General features: G+C 39.0%; 1 protein-coding gene across 6 annotated transcripts in view; it reads left to right on the forward strand.

Moving 5' to 3' along the window:
- Nucleotides 1–17,896, forward strand: part of RAB2A (RAB2A, member RAS oncogene family) — a 75,227-nt gene that overhangs the window by 13,449 nt on the left and 43,882 nt on the right. For all 6 annotated transcript variants that reach the window (XR_009536538.1, XR_009536539.1, XR_009536540.1 and 3 more), the window contains exon 2: nt 14,637–14,708. Coding sequence is in view for 2 of the 6 variants with exons in the window: in XM_060128444.1 (XP_059984427.1) it covers nt 14,637–14,708 (72 nt within the window). In the remaining 4 variants the exon portion in view is untranslated. The remainder of the gene's footprint in view (nt 1–14,636; nt 14,709–17,896) is intronic.

Here is a 17,896-nt window from a genome sequence, read left to right on the forward strand (position 1 = left end):
GAGTTTTTGTCAGGGTTTCTGGGGGGTGAAGACTGAAGGAATCTAGGGACCATGTACCGTGAAGAGTGTTGTGTGGTGCAGTTTCAAGAGTCGGTTTTGTATCCTCTGGACGCTTCACAGAAGAAGCCTTATTCCCCATCTCTAAATGGGATAAATTTCAACCCTTCATGCAGGTTTCTGACAAAGGTTATTGAGGCCTTTCCTCCATTTAACCTTATTTTCTTTCTCGGTCTTTTTTTTCCCCGTCCTCTCTGGCTTAGAGTTTCCTTTCTTGGAGAATTTACCTGAGAACTGGAAAAATTGTATTGGATGTGAGCGTGAATATGTGAATTTTGAGCCTTAGCCATGAGTATGTTTTGTTAAAAGAACTGCTGATTACTTATTCTTTAGTGGTTTTTAGGAGTTAAAAAAAGAAATCAAAATCTTCTATTTCACAACACATTATTTTACTTGCAGGCTTCTAATTTTCTTAGCAGACCAATATTTAATGTAACTATTTCTGGTCACACTAGAAGTTTTGCTAGTTATTTAAATGCCACATCGCTATGGAGGTCACTGGATGAGGCCAGTAAAAGTATTGCTTATATAGTGTTTGATGCTAAAATAGATTCTTTGAAAAACATTTTTTATTATGGTAAAAATGATGAATGCTTGTGGTAAAAAATGAAAATTTAAATACTCCACCACTTTACATAATATAGTAATGGTTTGTGTATCCTTCTAGAAATTTTCTGTACATCTTTAAGCCTGCGTGTGTGTGTGTCCCAGTCCCACCAATATGATTATACAAATTGTGCTGTTCTATACCTTTATTTTTTTCACTTCAGGGTAAATCTTGGGTGTCTTAACATATCATCACATGTAAATCTGTTTCATTCTTTTAAAAAAGCCTGCATAGCTGAACCATTATTAATTCAGTCAGTTCCTGATTCTGTTAGTCCTGGTCTGTGGTAGCAAATAGCAGAAACCTACTGTGGTTAACTTCAGCAGAGGAAGATTTTATTGTAAAGATTGGGTGCTCCATAGAGTTAATAGGAAGGCAGTATAATCAAGCTTGAAAATGACAAAACCAAGGAAGGCAAGGCACAGCCAAACTCCTGCTGAAGCAGATGCTGATGCGTTGCCAGTCGTCTGTCACCTCCTCTGCAGCCACCGTGAATTCTCGCTTGTTGGTCCCTGATATTGAAGTATTCCTTCAGGATTCCAAATTCTGAACAGGAACATCTGATTGGCTCAGCCTAGGTCACATGTGACCACAATGGAAGGTCACAAATCACCTTCCATTAAAAATAAGAATTTAGAAAGAATATTTAATTTTGAGCTCGGTATGTATTTCATGTACTTAAATTTAACAGGCTAGTCTCAACATTATCTTTGTCGACTGATACCAAGTCTATGTTTGGGGGTTTAGCAGCTTGATTTAGTTACTGTTATCACATACTTCTTATTAATCTGGCAGCTGCTTGAAATAGATCTTTCTGCTTACAGCCTCTAATTTTGATACCCATTTATATCGTAACATACTACTTAGAGATCATGTACAATAAACCTACTGTACAGTAATTATTTTGTACATTTACATCCAGACACCTTCCTTCCCACAGCATCATGAAAAAGTATCATCTTCAAACTACTTCACTGAAATCTATTTCTGAGATGCTGTAGTTCTTATTTGGAATCTTTACCTATGAAAGGATTAGGAAAATGGTCAGATTGAAGTATGTTAGTATACCTGATGTATTCACTGGAACATTGTTGTTTGGGATAAAGTCAACATCGAGGAAGTTGTATATTCATTTCTTTTAAAACCTTCTTCCTTCATTAAATTTCTGCTCTGTCAGAGTCATTTAGCTTATAGAACATTTCCCTTCTTCCTCTTAGTATTGCTGCTAATAACCTGGTAAGTGAGATATCTTCTTTTTAGTTAGGAGAGGTATTGGTTGCAAGTAGTAATATGTACCTGAGAACAAACTCAGGAGGTTGGACAGTATGGTGGAAAAATATGGCTTGGAATTAAAAAACCTGATTCTGACTTTCAGTTCTGCCTCTTACTGTGTTAACTAGAGGCATGTCACTTAAGCCTCACTTTCTTCATCTTCAAATGAGGTTATCGGGAATTCCCTGGTGGTCCAGTGGTTAGGACTCAGCTCTTTCACTGCCGCGGCCTGGGTTCAATTCCCTGGTCAGGGAACTAGGATCCTGCGAGCCACATGGCAAAAAAAAAAAATTTTTTTTAAAGGTTATCATTCCTGCTTTACTGATGCCATAGGCTTACTGTTATGGTCAGATAAGATTGTGTGTGAAGAGGGAGCTTATTTTCACCTTCAAAATGTCAAAAGTCAGGCATATATTTTACATAAGACAAGAGTATGTTAGCATAAACTCAATTGTAGGACTCCATGGCTGCAGTAAAAACTACTTGTGTATAGCGAAGCATGTCCTTTGGGTATTTGGCAGGCATCAGGTAGTCTAGCTGTTCTAAGCTGAGGAATTGCCAAAGATACTAAGTGGAAACCAGGATAACCCTGTTTTGAACTTAACCTGTACCGAGGTGAAACATACTTCACTGTTTTCTGTTATACCAAGCATGTAATGGCGTCACACTAGTTGTGTAGCTGGAAAACTAAAGAGGATGAGACACTGAAACCAGCATTTTAATTGGTTATATCTAGGCCAGTGGTTCTCAAACTTTAGGGCACATGAGAATCACCTGGAGAGCTTGGTAAAACTCTGATTTCAGTACTCCAGCCCAAAGTTTCTGACTCACTAAGTTTGGGGCGGGGCTGATGATTTGCATTCTAACAAGTTTCCAGAGATTGCTGATGTTGCTGTTCTGGGGACCACACTTTTGAGAATCAGCACTTTAGGGAAACCATGTAATTCATCGTCCAGGCTGATTCCTAATGTTGCAGGACACCAGGAATAACTAAGCCTGTCCCTGGCAAACCAGGATACAGGGTCATCCTAATTTTACCTATTTGAAAGATCTTTTTGCAAAGAGGTTTATGTAATAGAATTGTCACCTAGTAGATGACTCATGGTATGCAAGGTATATTTATTTATTTATATGTTAAATTGCCAACTGATGATTCAGTCATATTTTTCCCTTGATCCCTGTTCTTGTAAATGTTCTTTAAATGAGAATAGAAGTATTCTAGATTCTTTGGCTGATTCGTCTTGCCGTGTTTACTAACATAAATATTGTGGATGGGTTCTTTCATTGGATATGTGATTGGATGAGATGCTGGAGAATAATTTCCAAGTTTGTTTTTTACAAGCTGCAATAACCTATTACATTGCAACCCAGGGTTCAGATATGTGTGTAAGTGCATATATATATCTAAAACAATCGTTTCCAAACAGCACTCATCCTAACTTTATTTAGTACATACAGTCTAATATTTGCTGGTTTATTCTAGTTCATTTTTTTACTGCTAGTTGTAATCCAGTAAATTGATTTCATGACCTAACTGGTTACAGCCTACTGTTTAGAAAACACTGCATAGAAGACCTCTTTGGTTCCAGCATACTGAGACATTCTGATATTCTGAGAGGTAGTTTATACTTCAGTTTTCTTCGTTCTGATTCTTCTCACTCTAAGCCATTTTCCACCATTAAACAAACTAGTTCAGGAAAGTCCCAAGAGTGGGAGGAAAAAAGGAAAGAGATGCTATTTTTAACCACATTCTGCTATCTTACTTGCTATTAAATTTAATATTCTGTCATTTATTCTCTGTAAATTAGCAAATGCTCCATTTTATTTTTCAATTTTTTAAAAATGTAAATTGCACCTAGCTTTGTTTTTGTGAAAATATTGCACAAACTAGGTCTTTCCTAAGGATATCTAAACTCGGCTTGTGTTAAAAAAAATCCTTGACTTAACCAAGTTAAATTTGTTTTATTTTAATGAAGCATGTATTTTAACCATATTAGTTCATATCAGTCAGAGTCCAACTAGGAGACAGAAACCACACAGGAATTCGAACAGGGAATGTCTGGTGTAAGGAACCACTGACTCTAATATGGGATTAGAGTAATGGGGAGTTGGCTAAGAGAACTCTAAGAATACAGCAACCGCAGGTAGAGGGCACAGCCACTACCCCTAAGACTGAGGCGGAGCAAGGAAGGAAGGAACAAACAAATCTGGCATCCAGACATCTTTGGAGGCTCGCAGCTGAGGCCCATCTGGTGGCCGAGAATTGCACTTGAGGGGCCATGATGGGTTGGGAAGCTGTGGGAAGCCTTCTGTGGGGCGGGGCTGCGCCTGGGAGCCCCTGAGAAGCAGCCTGAAGGGGCGCTGGGGGCCAGTGGCCACAGAGAGCTGGAGTGCTACTTTCTACCGGTGGTACTTCCTATCATGCCAGCTGTCAAGGGAGAGACGTCCTCGTGTCTCCAGCAGGCCAGAGAGGGTCTCGAGCAGGAGGCACTTGACTGATACCTGGCACAGCAGTGCACTTGCTAGACCTGATGTTTCCAAAGGGCAAGTACACTTCAATTAGGGGCAGATACTATTAGGGACGCAGTTCTTAATTTCATGCAGTCACGTTTTCATTCTCTAGCATCATTTTTCTATCTGGAAAAGCCACTATGGGGAATAAAATATTTTTGAGAAATTGACTTTTTAAAATGTAGACTAAGTTTGTCACTAAGTAGAAAAGGCGAGTACGTCATTTTGTGACCTTTTCAGCGAGCATGCGATACACATGCTCTTCACTCACTGAGCATCAGCTTTCTAAGCCAGGCCACAGAGCAAAGTGATTTTCTGCCCCCAAGGGAGGCAGGTAGATGTGTGAACTGATGGTAAAAGTTTAATGTGAGAAGTGCTTAATAACGTACGTGTAGAGTACTGTGCCGTAGCATGGGATGGTGTGTTGGTCTGCCTCTGCGTACTGGGGAAGGAAGAAAAAGCACAGACGTGTTACCTTTTATTCTCTGCATGCTGTTTCTTTTATTCCTCACAGTAGCCTTCTGAATAAGGTGAATGGTATGATTACCATTATACAAATAAGCAAACAAGGCCTAGAGACCTGAAACAACTTTTTCTACCAGCACCACACACAGGATCCAAAAGTAGTCCGGTATTTATCTCTTAAACTGGTGGTGTGTGTTGCAATGCAGGAGGCTGCAACAGTAAAAGTTTACCAAATGTAAAACACAGTTCTAAGAAGAATTTAAAAAGTGAATCAGGTGTGTCCCTGCCCTTAAGGGGTTTATAGTCTAGCAGTGCTGGTAGAATGTCATAAGGGCTCTGATTGAGGTCCTGGAGAAAGCCTGGAACTTCATAGGGTCCAGAGTGCCTTCCTCCTCGGAAAACTTAGGGTAAAATGGCATTTGAGCTGGTCCTTGGAAAGTGAGTAGGGTTTAGACAAGTAAAAATGTTAAATAATCAAAATGTAAAGCTAGGCAAAAACCAGAAAGATAGTTGTCGTTTATTACACATCTGCTAAGTGCCATACCTTGTAATTTCCTCATTGTAAACCATTCAGCTTAACCGTAGTATAGACCCTGTGTCAGACAGTTAGTGGAAATAAGGAAAGATAAGTTCATTAGACATGTTGGACTTAGGTAAGTACTGGGTTGTGACAGGTTAAGGTAGAGTTTGAACTTTATTCTGTAGACAGTAGAAAATATTGAAGTTTTTAAAGGAAAGAGTACAGGACTAGAGTTACGACTAAATTAGAAATTAAATGTGTATATATACACACACACATACACATGTGTATGTATATGTCTGTATATATTCATGTTGTAATACAGCAGCAGAGACATACTAGATGTTAAATGTAGTCCTTCTATCTTTTCTTATCCATCTCTGGTGCACTCATATGTAGGACAGATTAGAAAGATGGGGTGTAGTTGGATGGTTACTACAGTGGTCCAGGTAGGAAGTAACGAAGGCCTTATCTAAGACAATGATAGTGAAAATGAAGAGGATACTGGTGACAGTTGGAATTAACAGGATTTAGGGGAGGATGTTGTAGGGAGTGAAAAAATTAAAACATTTTCAGGCACTTTTCCATCTCAGAGGAGTACATACTCCAAATGTGAGCTCTATTTCATATATTTTTTAATATAAAAGTAACAAAAACACATGATACTGTTGAAACATTATGGAAGGGCAGAAGACTGGTTATCGGGGGAGGTGAAATATGACATCATACAAAGAGAAACCAGGCAGGGGGAATACAGAGGTTAAAACTTTGTTAAGCCTAGAGGATCAGGCTACACAGTGACTTCCTTCCAAAGGATCTAGTATGAAAAGGGAAGGGCAAAAGGATTACTTTACAGTGGAGAAACTTGGCAAACTACCTCAGCCAGGTGACCAAAGTTTACATCAGCAATAATCAGTCATGTTGATAGTATGTACCCTTTTGATGGGAATCATACTCTGCCTCTGTCGTCTTCCTCCCAAACACCCGTATTCTAGTCAGTCGCAGGGAAAAAAAATCAGACAAATCCCAGCTGAGGCACATTCTACAGTATACCTGACCAGTACTCCTCAAGACTTTTGTCCAGGTCATCAAAAGCAAGGAAAGTCTGAGACACTATCACAGCCGAGAGGAGCCTGAGGAGACACGGCAACCAAGTGTAATGTGGTGTCCTGGATGGGATCCTGGGACAGAAAACGGAGGTAGAAACTAAGGGGGCAAAAATCCAAACTGCGGAGGAGGTTTCATAAAGATTGCAGGGTAAGAAATAAACTGCCAGGTTAGGGCTTCTCCAGTCCCCATAGTGGCTGAATAAAGAGAGTGGTTGGAGCTCTTCTAAGCCTGTGTTTTACCCTTCAGTGAGGCCTGCCTTCTTCATCTGTTGGTCTGAGCTCAGGTCTGGATGTGGTTCCTGGAGCCCGTGCCATACACAGGGTGAGGGAGATCACAGAAACCTGGCAGTGTTCCTTCCTCTTGCATTTACAGCAGAGGATATTGTTTTCTTCCCGGAAGCCAGACAATTATATTGATTATTTTATATACACACACAGCCAGGAAGTCTCCATATTTAAGAGTCAGAAGAATACCTAACTCACTTTGTGAAGGTAGGTGTGCACTATGGAAGCTTCCTAGAGGTTACAGCATTTGAGTTGAGTTTTAGAAATAAGTAGCTGTTAGCTAAGTGGACAAAAAGTCACTGAGTGTTGGAGAAAGAGCTCTTAAAGTATGCTAAATAAATATTGCAGAGACCTGATGTATAAGGCGTACTAGCCTAAGGAATCAGAGACTTTCAGTTGAGGTTATCTGCTTTACTCATTTTCATGGTTTTGGTCTCATCTCAGAAAAAGTGTTTTAGTACTTGGGGTACTTTAATATTGTAAAACGAAGATAAAGAAAAGCGGTAGATGATTTGCATCAAGGGAAGGAGGGCTAGTTCTCCACATCTTCCTATTTCCTTTTCATTTTGTTGATTCTTAAGCAAGTCTTTCAGCCTTGTCTGCGTATTTGTTTCTATATCTTCCAGTTTTGAGGAAAAGATGTCTTACGTTCTTAAAGCTACATCCTCTTGAGAACTTTCTTTAATTTCTTTATTACTAAGCTCAGTGCCTGGAATATAGTGAGTACTTAATAAATATTTTTTGAGTGACTCTCTCTTTCCTACCCTCCTAGCCGTCACTGAGAGATTTTTCAAATAAATGCTCTGTATTCTTTGCTTCCTTTTTCCCTTATTACTCTCTCAATATTTCTGGTGTTTGAGTCTCTTTATTGATTACAGTAGGAATTATTAGAGACGGAGTCAACAAGAGTGGGAGACGAGCAATGTAAAAATCTAAGGTGAAGAAGGAAGGCAGATACTCTTGATAAGTGCATTGGTTTTCTAGGGCAGCTTAACAAATTATCAGAAAGTTGTTTCAGGGCTTAAAACAATAATAGGCTGTTTCTCTCACAGTTCTGGAGGCCAGAAGTCTGAAATCCAGGGATAGGCAGGGCCATGCTCCCTCTAAAGGCTCCAGGGAAAATCCTTCCTGCTGCTTCCAGTTTCTGGTGGCTCTAGGTGTTCCTTGGATGTGGTAGCATAACTCCATTCTCTGCCTCTTGTCTTCATATGGCCTTCTCTCCTGCATATCCATCTGTCATTGGAATTAGGCCCAGCCTGAATCCAGGCTGATCTCATCTCAAAATCCTTAATTATATCTGCAATGATCCTTTTTTCAAATAAAGCCACATTCACAGGTTCCAGAGGTTGGGACTTGGACATATCTCTTTGGGAGCCATTCTAGCTCACTCCAGTAAGCCACCAGATTAGTATCTAGTTGCAGTAATTGAGAGGATTGCTATTGTACATGTGAGGGGGATGATGTTTGGAAAACCAGCAGCATGAAAACAACTCTGAAGTCATTTTATTTAAAAGAAAATTATAGATTGTGACTATTTTCTTCAGTTAATTTTAGAAAATATATATTTAAAAATTTGAACTCAAGGTCAGATGGGTTTGGTTGGAGATTTTGCTCCTCAGCTGTATTCATCCTGAAGAATCCTCTAACACTTTTTATTGAACTTCTGAATTTGCACAATTCAAAATTTTTGCATTTGAGCCTTATGATATTCCTTTGAAGTAGGAATGCCATGTTTTCTTTTTTCCATTTTACAGATGTGGAAATGGAGCTTAGTTTCTATAACTAATTTGTCTGAGGTCACAAGTTATGAAATAATACAGGTGGACTTGAATACTGGTGTTACAACTGTAAAGCTTGTATTCTTTCTAATGTCTATGCTGAGTTTATTAATTTTCTGTTTAAAAAGAGCAGCAGACTTTACTGTTTTTACATGTTTCACGGGTTTTTCGATTTGGAATGTTAGCACAAAGGATATAGTTTTCTGTGTTTGCAAAATAAGCTACTAACATTTAAACCAATTTGCCATATCTCTGTATGATCTGTATTTGAGGTCTGTCAGTTCTTTGGTATGATTTTAAAACATATAACTCTTCAGTGGATTACTTTCAATTATGTGGATAGGTCATTAATTCGTGGTTTGTTACATTTTGTTTTTTGAGAACCCAGTGTAGTAGGTGACAGTATGCAGCCATGATTTCAGGATGACAGTTGGACAAAACTTCGGTAGTTAGGAATTGGTCTTTTATATTTTTGCTTTTTCCACATCCTTTAAGTTAAAGCTATATGTCTTACAATTTTAAAAATGGAGCCATCGTCAGTTTTTTTTAATTATCTTGAAGTTGGTGGAAATCAGTTTAGGACTAGGAAAATAAACTTCAGTAGAATACCTAGCACTTATGCCAGTGTTCCTTGTGGAGAAGGACTCGTTGCCTAAAAAAAGTCACTGGCAGGTTTATTAGATTCTTGGGCCTAACCAAAGACTTAACTGAATCAGAATCTGTGGGGTGGGGGTTTTACGAATCGGCATTTTTAATGAGTGTTACTTGTAATCGTTTGGCATTGATGTGGTGGTAGTCAGATAGTCAATTCTCACAACACTGATTCCTGCTGAGGACAGTGTGTTGGACCCTGAGTAAAGGAAGAAGGTAAGGTGACTTCATAGTAGGAACTCTTAACAGCGGCATTATTAGGTGCAGTAATTTGTATTAATTAAAGAATGGTCAGGTACCTAAAGCAGTCTTGAGAAAGAAGGACAAAGCTGGAGGCACCACACTCTACCTGATTTCAAACTGTATTAGAAAGCTATTGTAATCAAAACAGTATGGTATTAGTATAGAAACACACATAGATCAGTGGAACAGAATAGAGAAACCAGAAATAAACCCACACATATATGGTCGATTAATTTATGACAGAGGAGCCAAAAATACACAGTGGGGGAAAGGACAGTCTCTTCATTAAATGATGTTGGGAAGACTGGACAGCCACATGCAAAAGAATGCAAGTGGACCTCTATCTTATACCAGACACAACTGATTATGGACTTTAATTATGTCTACCAAATGCCTTCACAGCAACACCCAGATTAGTCTTTGATTGAATAACTGGAGAGGGCCCTAGTCAAGCTGATGTATCAGAAAGACCGTAATGTTGTTATTTTTATTGCAGTATATCATGCATATAGAAAAAGGCACATGTCCTAAATAAACAGCTCAAAGAATGTTTAGGAACTGGACACAGGTAACTAGCACTGTAGAGGGGCCCTTTTACATTTATTTATTTCATTTGATTCTTACAACAGTTCACCAAAGTGTAGGAGTTTCCCCCATTTTATAGGTAGGATTTTTTTTTTTTTTTTTTTTTTTTTTTTGCGGTACGCGGGCCTCTCACTGTTGTTGCCTCGCCCGTTGCGGAGCACAGGTTCCGGACGCGCAGGCCCAGCGGCCATGGCTTATGGGCCCAGCCGCTCCGCGGCATGTGGGATCCTCCCGAACCGGGGCACGAACCCGTGTCCTCTGCATCGGCAGGCGGATTCTCAACCACTGCGCCACCAGGGAAGCCCTATAGATAGGATTTTGAAGCTCAGAAAGGTATACTTGCCCCATGTTACAGCTAGTAAAGTGACAGCTGGGATTCTGACCAGGGTTTTGAGGCATAAATGAAATATTATGGAAATCCAATGTACCATTAGTTCTGCCTGAGGATTGGTAGAATCTTTGGAACAGGAATGCTTTAGTGAAGAAGGCATAGGAATCCCTAAGCTGGAATCTCTAAGCATGAGTTTAGAGTTGCCAAGGAGTGAAGTGTTCCTTGGTAAGAGATACGGGGGAAGAACATGGTGTCATTTCAGAGGACAGGAGATGGTGTGTTATGCTTAAATCTAGGGTCTCTAGACTGTGGTATGATAATATGATCTATTGGAATAACAGTTTTTCAGCCTAAATGCAAAGAACCTTGTTTACTGTTTCGAAGGGCTTGAATTTTATATTTTAAGCAGTATTCCGTGAGAGCGGGTTAATCATGTGCATTTTAGCAAAAATTTCACAGAGGTTTATACAAGTAGGTTGGAGAAAGGGCAAAGGCTAAAGGCAGAAAGATCATGTCTAGGACCAGAACTAGAGCACTGAGGATTAAGAGGAGGGGAGAACGTGGAATTCAAGGTGTTTCTGAGAGAATTCATGAGATTGGTGAGCCATTCGCTGTAGATGATAAAGGAGGAAGAGGAATTAAGGATGACTGTGATTTTCTTGTTGGTGTGATGCCCTGGGAACCAACTCCAGAGATAAGGAAATACTGAAGGAGATGCTGAGTTTGTTCTGAATTGTTGGAAGGATGGTAGGCAGGAAAATGAAAAGGAATGGATTCGGTTTTGGAAGTTTGAGTTTCAGCCCTGAAGGAATCAAAGTGGACATGTTCAGTAGGCAATTGGATATAATAAAAGTGAAATTAATTAAGATGGTGGCTGAAGTGATGGATTTGGTAATCACTGACTAATTTATACATGTAGGTTGGGGCTATAGAACTGGATTAGTTCTCTCAGCTGAAGAGAAAAGATAACCAAATATGAGATGGTGGTGAAACCTCCAGTATTTAAGGCTTGCGTGGAAAAAGAGCAGTTGTCACAGAATCAAGGGACCAAGGAGGTGGTTAAAGCTAGAAGTGATCATTTTCAAGGAGGTTGTAGGTAGATAAACTATATGGAAATATTTTATGGACGTAAACAGATCCTGTTTCTGGATCAAATAAATTGAGGACTGAGAAAAAGACTAGCTAATTCAATTTGGCAATCTGGAAAAGTGTTGGTGATTGTGAGCCAGAAACCCCAAGTATTTTATCCAGAATTAAATAGTAGAAGTCAACATATATTGAATAAGATGAGCTACCTGTAAATTTAACCAATCCTGACAAATGATCTACAGATAGGTGATTAAGGAGACTTGGGAAACACCACAGTGGCACTTGGATATGTTCTCTGCATTGAAAGATACTTTGATTACCTGAAGAAAGAATATGGTGTCTTGAAAGTGAAGTCAGTATTTGGTCAGAATAAGTGGTATTGTTATTGCTAGAGCAATCCATACTCTGTTGTGAGGTAAGAAAAGGGTTTCAGGCTCTTGTATCACTTAAGTGATTATCAGACTGTGAGATGATTCTTGAGGTCCCTCAGTAATAAAGTCTGTGATTTCTAATTATAATTTTTTTCTATACCATATGGGGAAATTTCAAATGTTAAAAATAGAAATGAAGAAAAGAGACAGAGGAATCTTAATTGCATATTGCTAAGTGAAAGAAGCCAATCTGAAAAAGCTAAAATACCATATGATTCCAGCTATATGACAATCAGAAAAAGGCAGGACTATGGAGACAGTAAAAAGATTAGTGGGCTAGGAGTGAGGGAGGGGCTGATAGGCAGAGCATAGGGGATTTTTAGGGCAGTGAAACTATTCTGTATGATACTGTAATGGTGGGTACATTATACAATTGTCAAAATCCATGGAATGGACGGCACCGAAAATGAACCCAGATGTAAACTGAGGGCTTTAAGTGATGATGTGTCAGTGTATGTTCATCAGTTGTAACCAGTGTTACCGCTGTGGTGCAGGATGTTGATAAGGAAGGAGGCTGTGCTCCCCTGGGGCAGGGAGTATATGAGAACTTGCCGTACTTCCTGCTCAATTTTGCTATGAACCTATAAAAGTGCTTTTAAAAATAAAGTCTCTTTTTTTTTTTTTTTTTTGCGGTACGCGGGCCTCTCACTGTTGTGGCCTCTGCCGTTGTGGAGCACAGGCTCCGGACGCGCAGGCTCAGCGGCCATGGCTCACGGGCCCAGCCACTCCGCGGCATGTGGGATCTTCCCGGACCGGGCCACGAACGCATGTCCCCTGCATCGGCAGGCGGACTCTTAACCACTGCGCCACCAGGGAAGCCCTAAAGCCTCTTTTTTTAAAACAGAACTGAAGTTTCACATCTCAGTTGTTCACCTATTTTGTACTTTAACACTTAAAAAATAATTTTCTGTTACAAATGAACTTATTTACAGAACAGAAACAGACTCACAGACTTAGAGAATGAACTTACGGTTACCAAGGGGGAAGGATGGGGGGAAGGGATAGTTAGGGAGTTTGGGATTGGCATGTACACACTGCTATATTTAAAATGGATAACCAACAAGGACCTACTGTACAGCACAGGGAACACTGCTCAATGTTATGTGGCAGCCTGGATGGGAGGGGAGTTTGGGGGAGAATGGATACATGTATATGTATGGCTGAGTCCCTTTGCTGTGTACCTGAAACTATCACAACATTGTTAATTGGCTATACTCTAATATAAAAATTTTTAAAACACACAAAGAACTAAAAAAAGATTTCTTTTCTTTCTCTCCTAGATCTGAAAGGTTATTCAAGGGTGTTAGAAATCTAAGGAGTTTGTGCCTTTTGTAATGTAAAAGAGAAATTGTGGATAAAAGAAAGAGAAGAAAACCAAGGTCAAATGTTTTGAAATTCCAATTTATTTTCAGTTAACTAGAATCTTAAAACATTCAAAAAACTTTGAACAAATAAAATAGTTCCTAAAACACACCACACCACACACACACACACACACACACACACACACACACACACACACACAGAGTAGACCATGTATTTGATTTGTCACTGGGCATTTTGACAATCATTATAGCATTTGACACTAGGGCCAGTCATTCAGCAAAATTATTAAGTGATTTATCTCTGCCTTAAGACAGGCAGCAAGTGACAAGGTATTCGTTGTCCTTCTCTCATTGAGCGGATAATCTAGAAGACATTGAACAGTTTAGTTTGCATCACTTAAGAAAGACCTTCTCCGGCCCTTCAGTCTCTTTTGTTACTCTTCCTCATAGAACTTTATTTTCTTCTTTCAAATGGCAGTCATTATAATTATTTCAAATTACAGTTCGTATAGGTTATTTGTGCACTCATTCTGTTAAATTTCTCTCCCTGAGCTAGATTGTAAGGAAGGAAGCATATCAGCTTTCCATGTGCACAGTTAGCATTTGATGAAGACTTTTTGAGTAAGTGAATGAATGAATAAGTGATGACTGCCTTTGTGTTTTGTAAGTGCAGGTTGCTACCAAGTAAGCAGATTTGGTCTAGTGTGAGGTTACAGGCCTGAAAATGAGTAGGAAGTGGTGTGGTATTCAATATTCAGGTCTCCTCAGAGGGCAAGTAGGATGTATATAGAAAATTTGCCTTTAATTTGGGAATTTGGAAGTTACTCAAGACCTCAATAATAGAGTGTAGGAATGCTATTCAGATTATAGAGTCGATCCTGAAATGGATCAGCCAGAAGATAGAGTGAGCAGCTTTTCCCAGAAAAGTAGATCCCAAACACTTACTTGTTTGTTTGTTTGTAGGAGACTAAGATAAAATAAACTATAAAAGGAGGAAAATACTATGTTTTTAAAATATTTTCACTACTACAGAAAAAACAGAAGTGCATGAACACTTCACTGCATGAGTCCTGTGGTGTAGAGGCTGCTGGGAGGACCTGGTTGGTTGTCTCTGGGAGTTGCTGCCACTCTCATCTTTCAGATTGAAATGCTGAATGAATGCAAAAGGATGAAAAGCGTGTTTTGGATTGGTCAACACCTTTCACCCAAATCATCAGTCCTCTAATTCCCCAAGAAATGAGAGCACTGAAAAATCATGGCAGACTGTGTTCTCAGAGCACCAGACACCCTAGCTGCCTCTTTTCCAAGTACTCGTATGAAGTATTTCTTAATTTCTGTGAATTTTGTCCCTTAAATTTTTTTTCTTTTAACTTTCAGGTGTTGGTAAATCATGCTTATTGCTACAGTTTACAGACAAGAGGTTTCAGCCAGTACATGATCTTACTATTGGTAAGTTTTATAAAGAGATGAGAAGCATTTAGAAGTTTTGGGTAGTGGGAATGGAATGTGCTAGAGGGCTCATTCCATCAGTGATGAGTCAGAAATCAGTGAAACTAGATTTGTTGCTGTACAGAGTTTAGTCTCCGTCACTTTAAAAAAATATAAGTATGTATAGTAAAAATAATATTCCCCAACTCTGTAAAAGTGGTTGGAATGCAGCAAGACATTAATACTTGATTTTGATTGTATTTAATGATAAAACAGTTGATTGAGAGACAGTATATCATAGGGAGGGGTTAAGAGCAGACTCTGAACCAGTTTGTCAGAGTTCACATCAGGGCTCTGCTGCTAACTAGCTGGGCAAGCCACTTTCCCACTCCATGCCTCAGTTTCTTTATCTGTAAAATGAGAAAAACAGTGGTAACCATCTCACAAAATTATTCTGAACAGTAAATGAGTTAATAAATATGATGCATTGAAACAGTGCCTGGCAGCGTGTTAAGTGCTTTAGGCTTACCTATAATTATTAATTGAGAAAAACTACCATCAAGCATTTTTTAGTTTCCTCAATTGTGAAGAATAAATGAGACAGTTACTGGTAAGGAATGGTCAACAAATATTAGCTGTTATTACTATTACCTACACTAGTTTTTATTATTAGTGATATTATTCATTAATATGCAAAAGTGTAAAATTAAGTGAAAAACTAAAAACTTTAAGCATACTGTTTCAGGGTTCTTATCTGTTTTAAAAAAATATTTATACCCTGAAAGCTAAAGAATCTAGATTATTCTTCTATGGCTGTAGCCCAGTAACAATTAGAGATTAGTCAAACATGAAGAAACAAGGTAACTGGAAATCTAGTTAAACTTTACAATTGATAGCTTAATGTATCTTTTGAGCCAGTGACTGCTTATGTTCTATAGATATGATTAACTCACTCTTCATAACAAGGTGATTCTCATGTCCTGTGTACTTTTAAAATACCAAATCGAAGATAGAGTTTACGAATCAAATTATTAGATCAGTTAATAGTATTCAGCCAAGCCACATGTACTTTGTAGATATATTAAAATCTTTCCTTACTGGCTACTATCAATAAGAATATGTGGTTCTGTTTTCATTTTGATAGTTTTAATTATATCCAGTAATGATGGGTAAAACAGGTACTGCTCTTTCATGCTGATCGTCATGGTGCAGTTTAACTTTGGTGAGCTCATCCTCGTGTAGGATCTGCTCTTTGCTCCCTAGGTCTGAACCTTGAGGCCATCTCTTAGGCATGATTTGGTCCCAAGACAACTAGCCAGTTGTTTTTCGTATAGGGTACTAGACAAAAGTGTCTTCCTTTTCGTTGAAGCTTTCGTGTAAATTTCTAGTTGTTAGGGCACACCTGATTGGGCGGATGGGCCAGAACCTCACTGCTGTTAGAAATCGGCATAGGCTCTACTTGTGGGAGCCTATGTAAGGGGGAGTACACCAGAGGGAGTTTTTAGAAAACTGTAACCCATGTAACTGTACCAGCTGGCTTCCCTCTGGGTTCGCTGATGCGAGGCACTGGGAGTTAGGAGGCTAAAAGCAAAGTGAAACTGAGGGACTTCTCCCCTCTCTGCTGAGACTGTGTGCCCTCCGTGGCTTCAGCCACAGCCCCTGCCCGACAGGCCCACTGATGGTCTGGCTCCTGGGCTCTGGGAACCCTGGTTTCTCTCTTTGCCCCCTGGCCTAGGGACAGCAGCAGCTTCCGGCTGTTCCTAATCTCTGGGTTGCTTTACCCTCTGCTCCTTGGGCTTCTCAGCCCTTCCTTTAATGTAACCAGTTCCCTACTTTAAATCCCCTCTGTTTTAAATACCTACGTATGGTTTCTGTTTTTCTGGTTGGACCCTGACTACTATACCTTGTGACACCCATCACAAGAATTTATCTTTCTGACATAAAAACAATTTAGAAGGTAATTAGCACGTGTTTTTTAAAGGAATGTTGGAGTGATTGTTAAAATAGGCATAAGGCAGTATTTGATTCTGCTGCGTACTTGCCTTTGCTTGATGAGTAGAGGAGGGTATAATATAAAATAATAATGACAGTGGACCCATACCAAATATTTACTGTGTGCCAGGCACTTATTTTGTATGTAGTAACTTTTTTTTTTAATTGAAGTATAGTTAATTTACAGTGTTATGTTAGTTTCAAGTGTACAGCAAAGTTATTCAGTAATACATACATATATATATGTTCTTTTTCAGATTCTTTTCCATTATAGGTTATTACGAGATACTGAGTATAGTTCCATGTGGTATATAGTCGGTCCTTGTTGTTTACCTATTTTATATACAGTAGTGTGTTTACGTTAATCCCAAACTCCTAATTTATGCGCCTCCCCCCGCCCCCTCACCGCTATCCCCTTTGGTAACCAGAAGTTTGTTTTCTATGTCCTTGAGTCTGTTTCTATTTAAATAAGTTCATTGGTATCATTTTTTAGATTGCACGTATGTAATAACTCTTCTAATCTTGAAAAAAATTTATGAGATGGATATCATTAATACCATTTACAAATAAGAGAAACTAAAACACAGAAGAGATTTAATAACTTAGCTTACTCAGGGTCACACAATTAGTAGGTATCGATTATTGAATGTTCAGGAAATGGATACTGTGCAAGGATGCAAGTACTTACTCTACAAGGATGGTAATGATCTAGAGGTAATTTAGAAAGTGTGTATTTACCTTCAGAGTATTTTGTCCTGGAAGGTTGAAAGTGACTAACATCTAAGAAGAAAATAAGCATCACTCCCTGACTGTGTCAGGTAAATGAGGCCCGGCCTTTGGTTCCACAGGTAATTTCTCTGGCAGCCAAATTGGCTGTTAATTGAAAATGTATCTGGGAAGAGAGCCTCAAGGGCATAGGGGATGATGGTTTATCCCATTAAAAAAAAAAGAGAAAAAGATAAGGAAAACTTTCTAAATGAGATTCTCAAGCATATATATACTTAAGGAAAAAGTTTAATAAAATTTTTTACTATCCAGAAGAGAAGTATGAGGTTTTTGGGTATTTTGTTTGTTTCTGTGAGTTCTAGGACACTTCAGGTTTCAGTATTTTCTTTTGCCACATAGAATACAAAGGTAAAACCTGCATTGAACCCAGTTATGAGAAGGTAAATGGGAAAGAGTTAAGGTTTTTGAGGCTGAAATTGAATTGTTTCTGT

This window comes from Lagenorhynchus albirostris, chromosome 17, assembly GCF_949774975.1.
Source record: "Lagenorhynchus albirostris chromosome 17, mLagAlb1.1, whole genome shotgun sequence".
Classification (NCBI taxonomy): Eukaryota; Metazoa; Chordata; class Mammalia; order Artiodactyla; family Delphinidae; genus Lagenorhynchus; species Lagenorhynchus albirostris.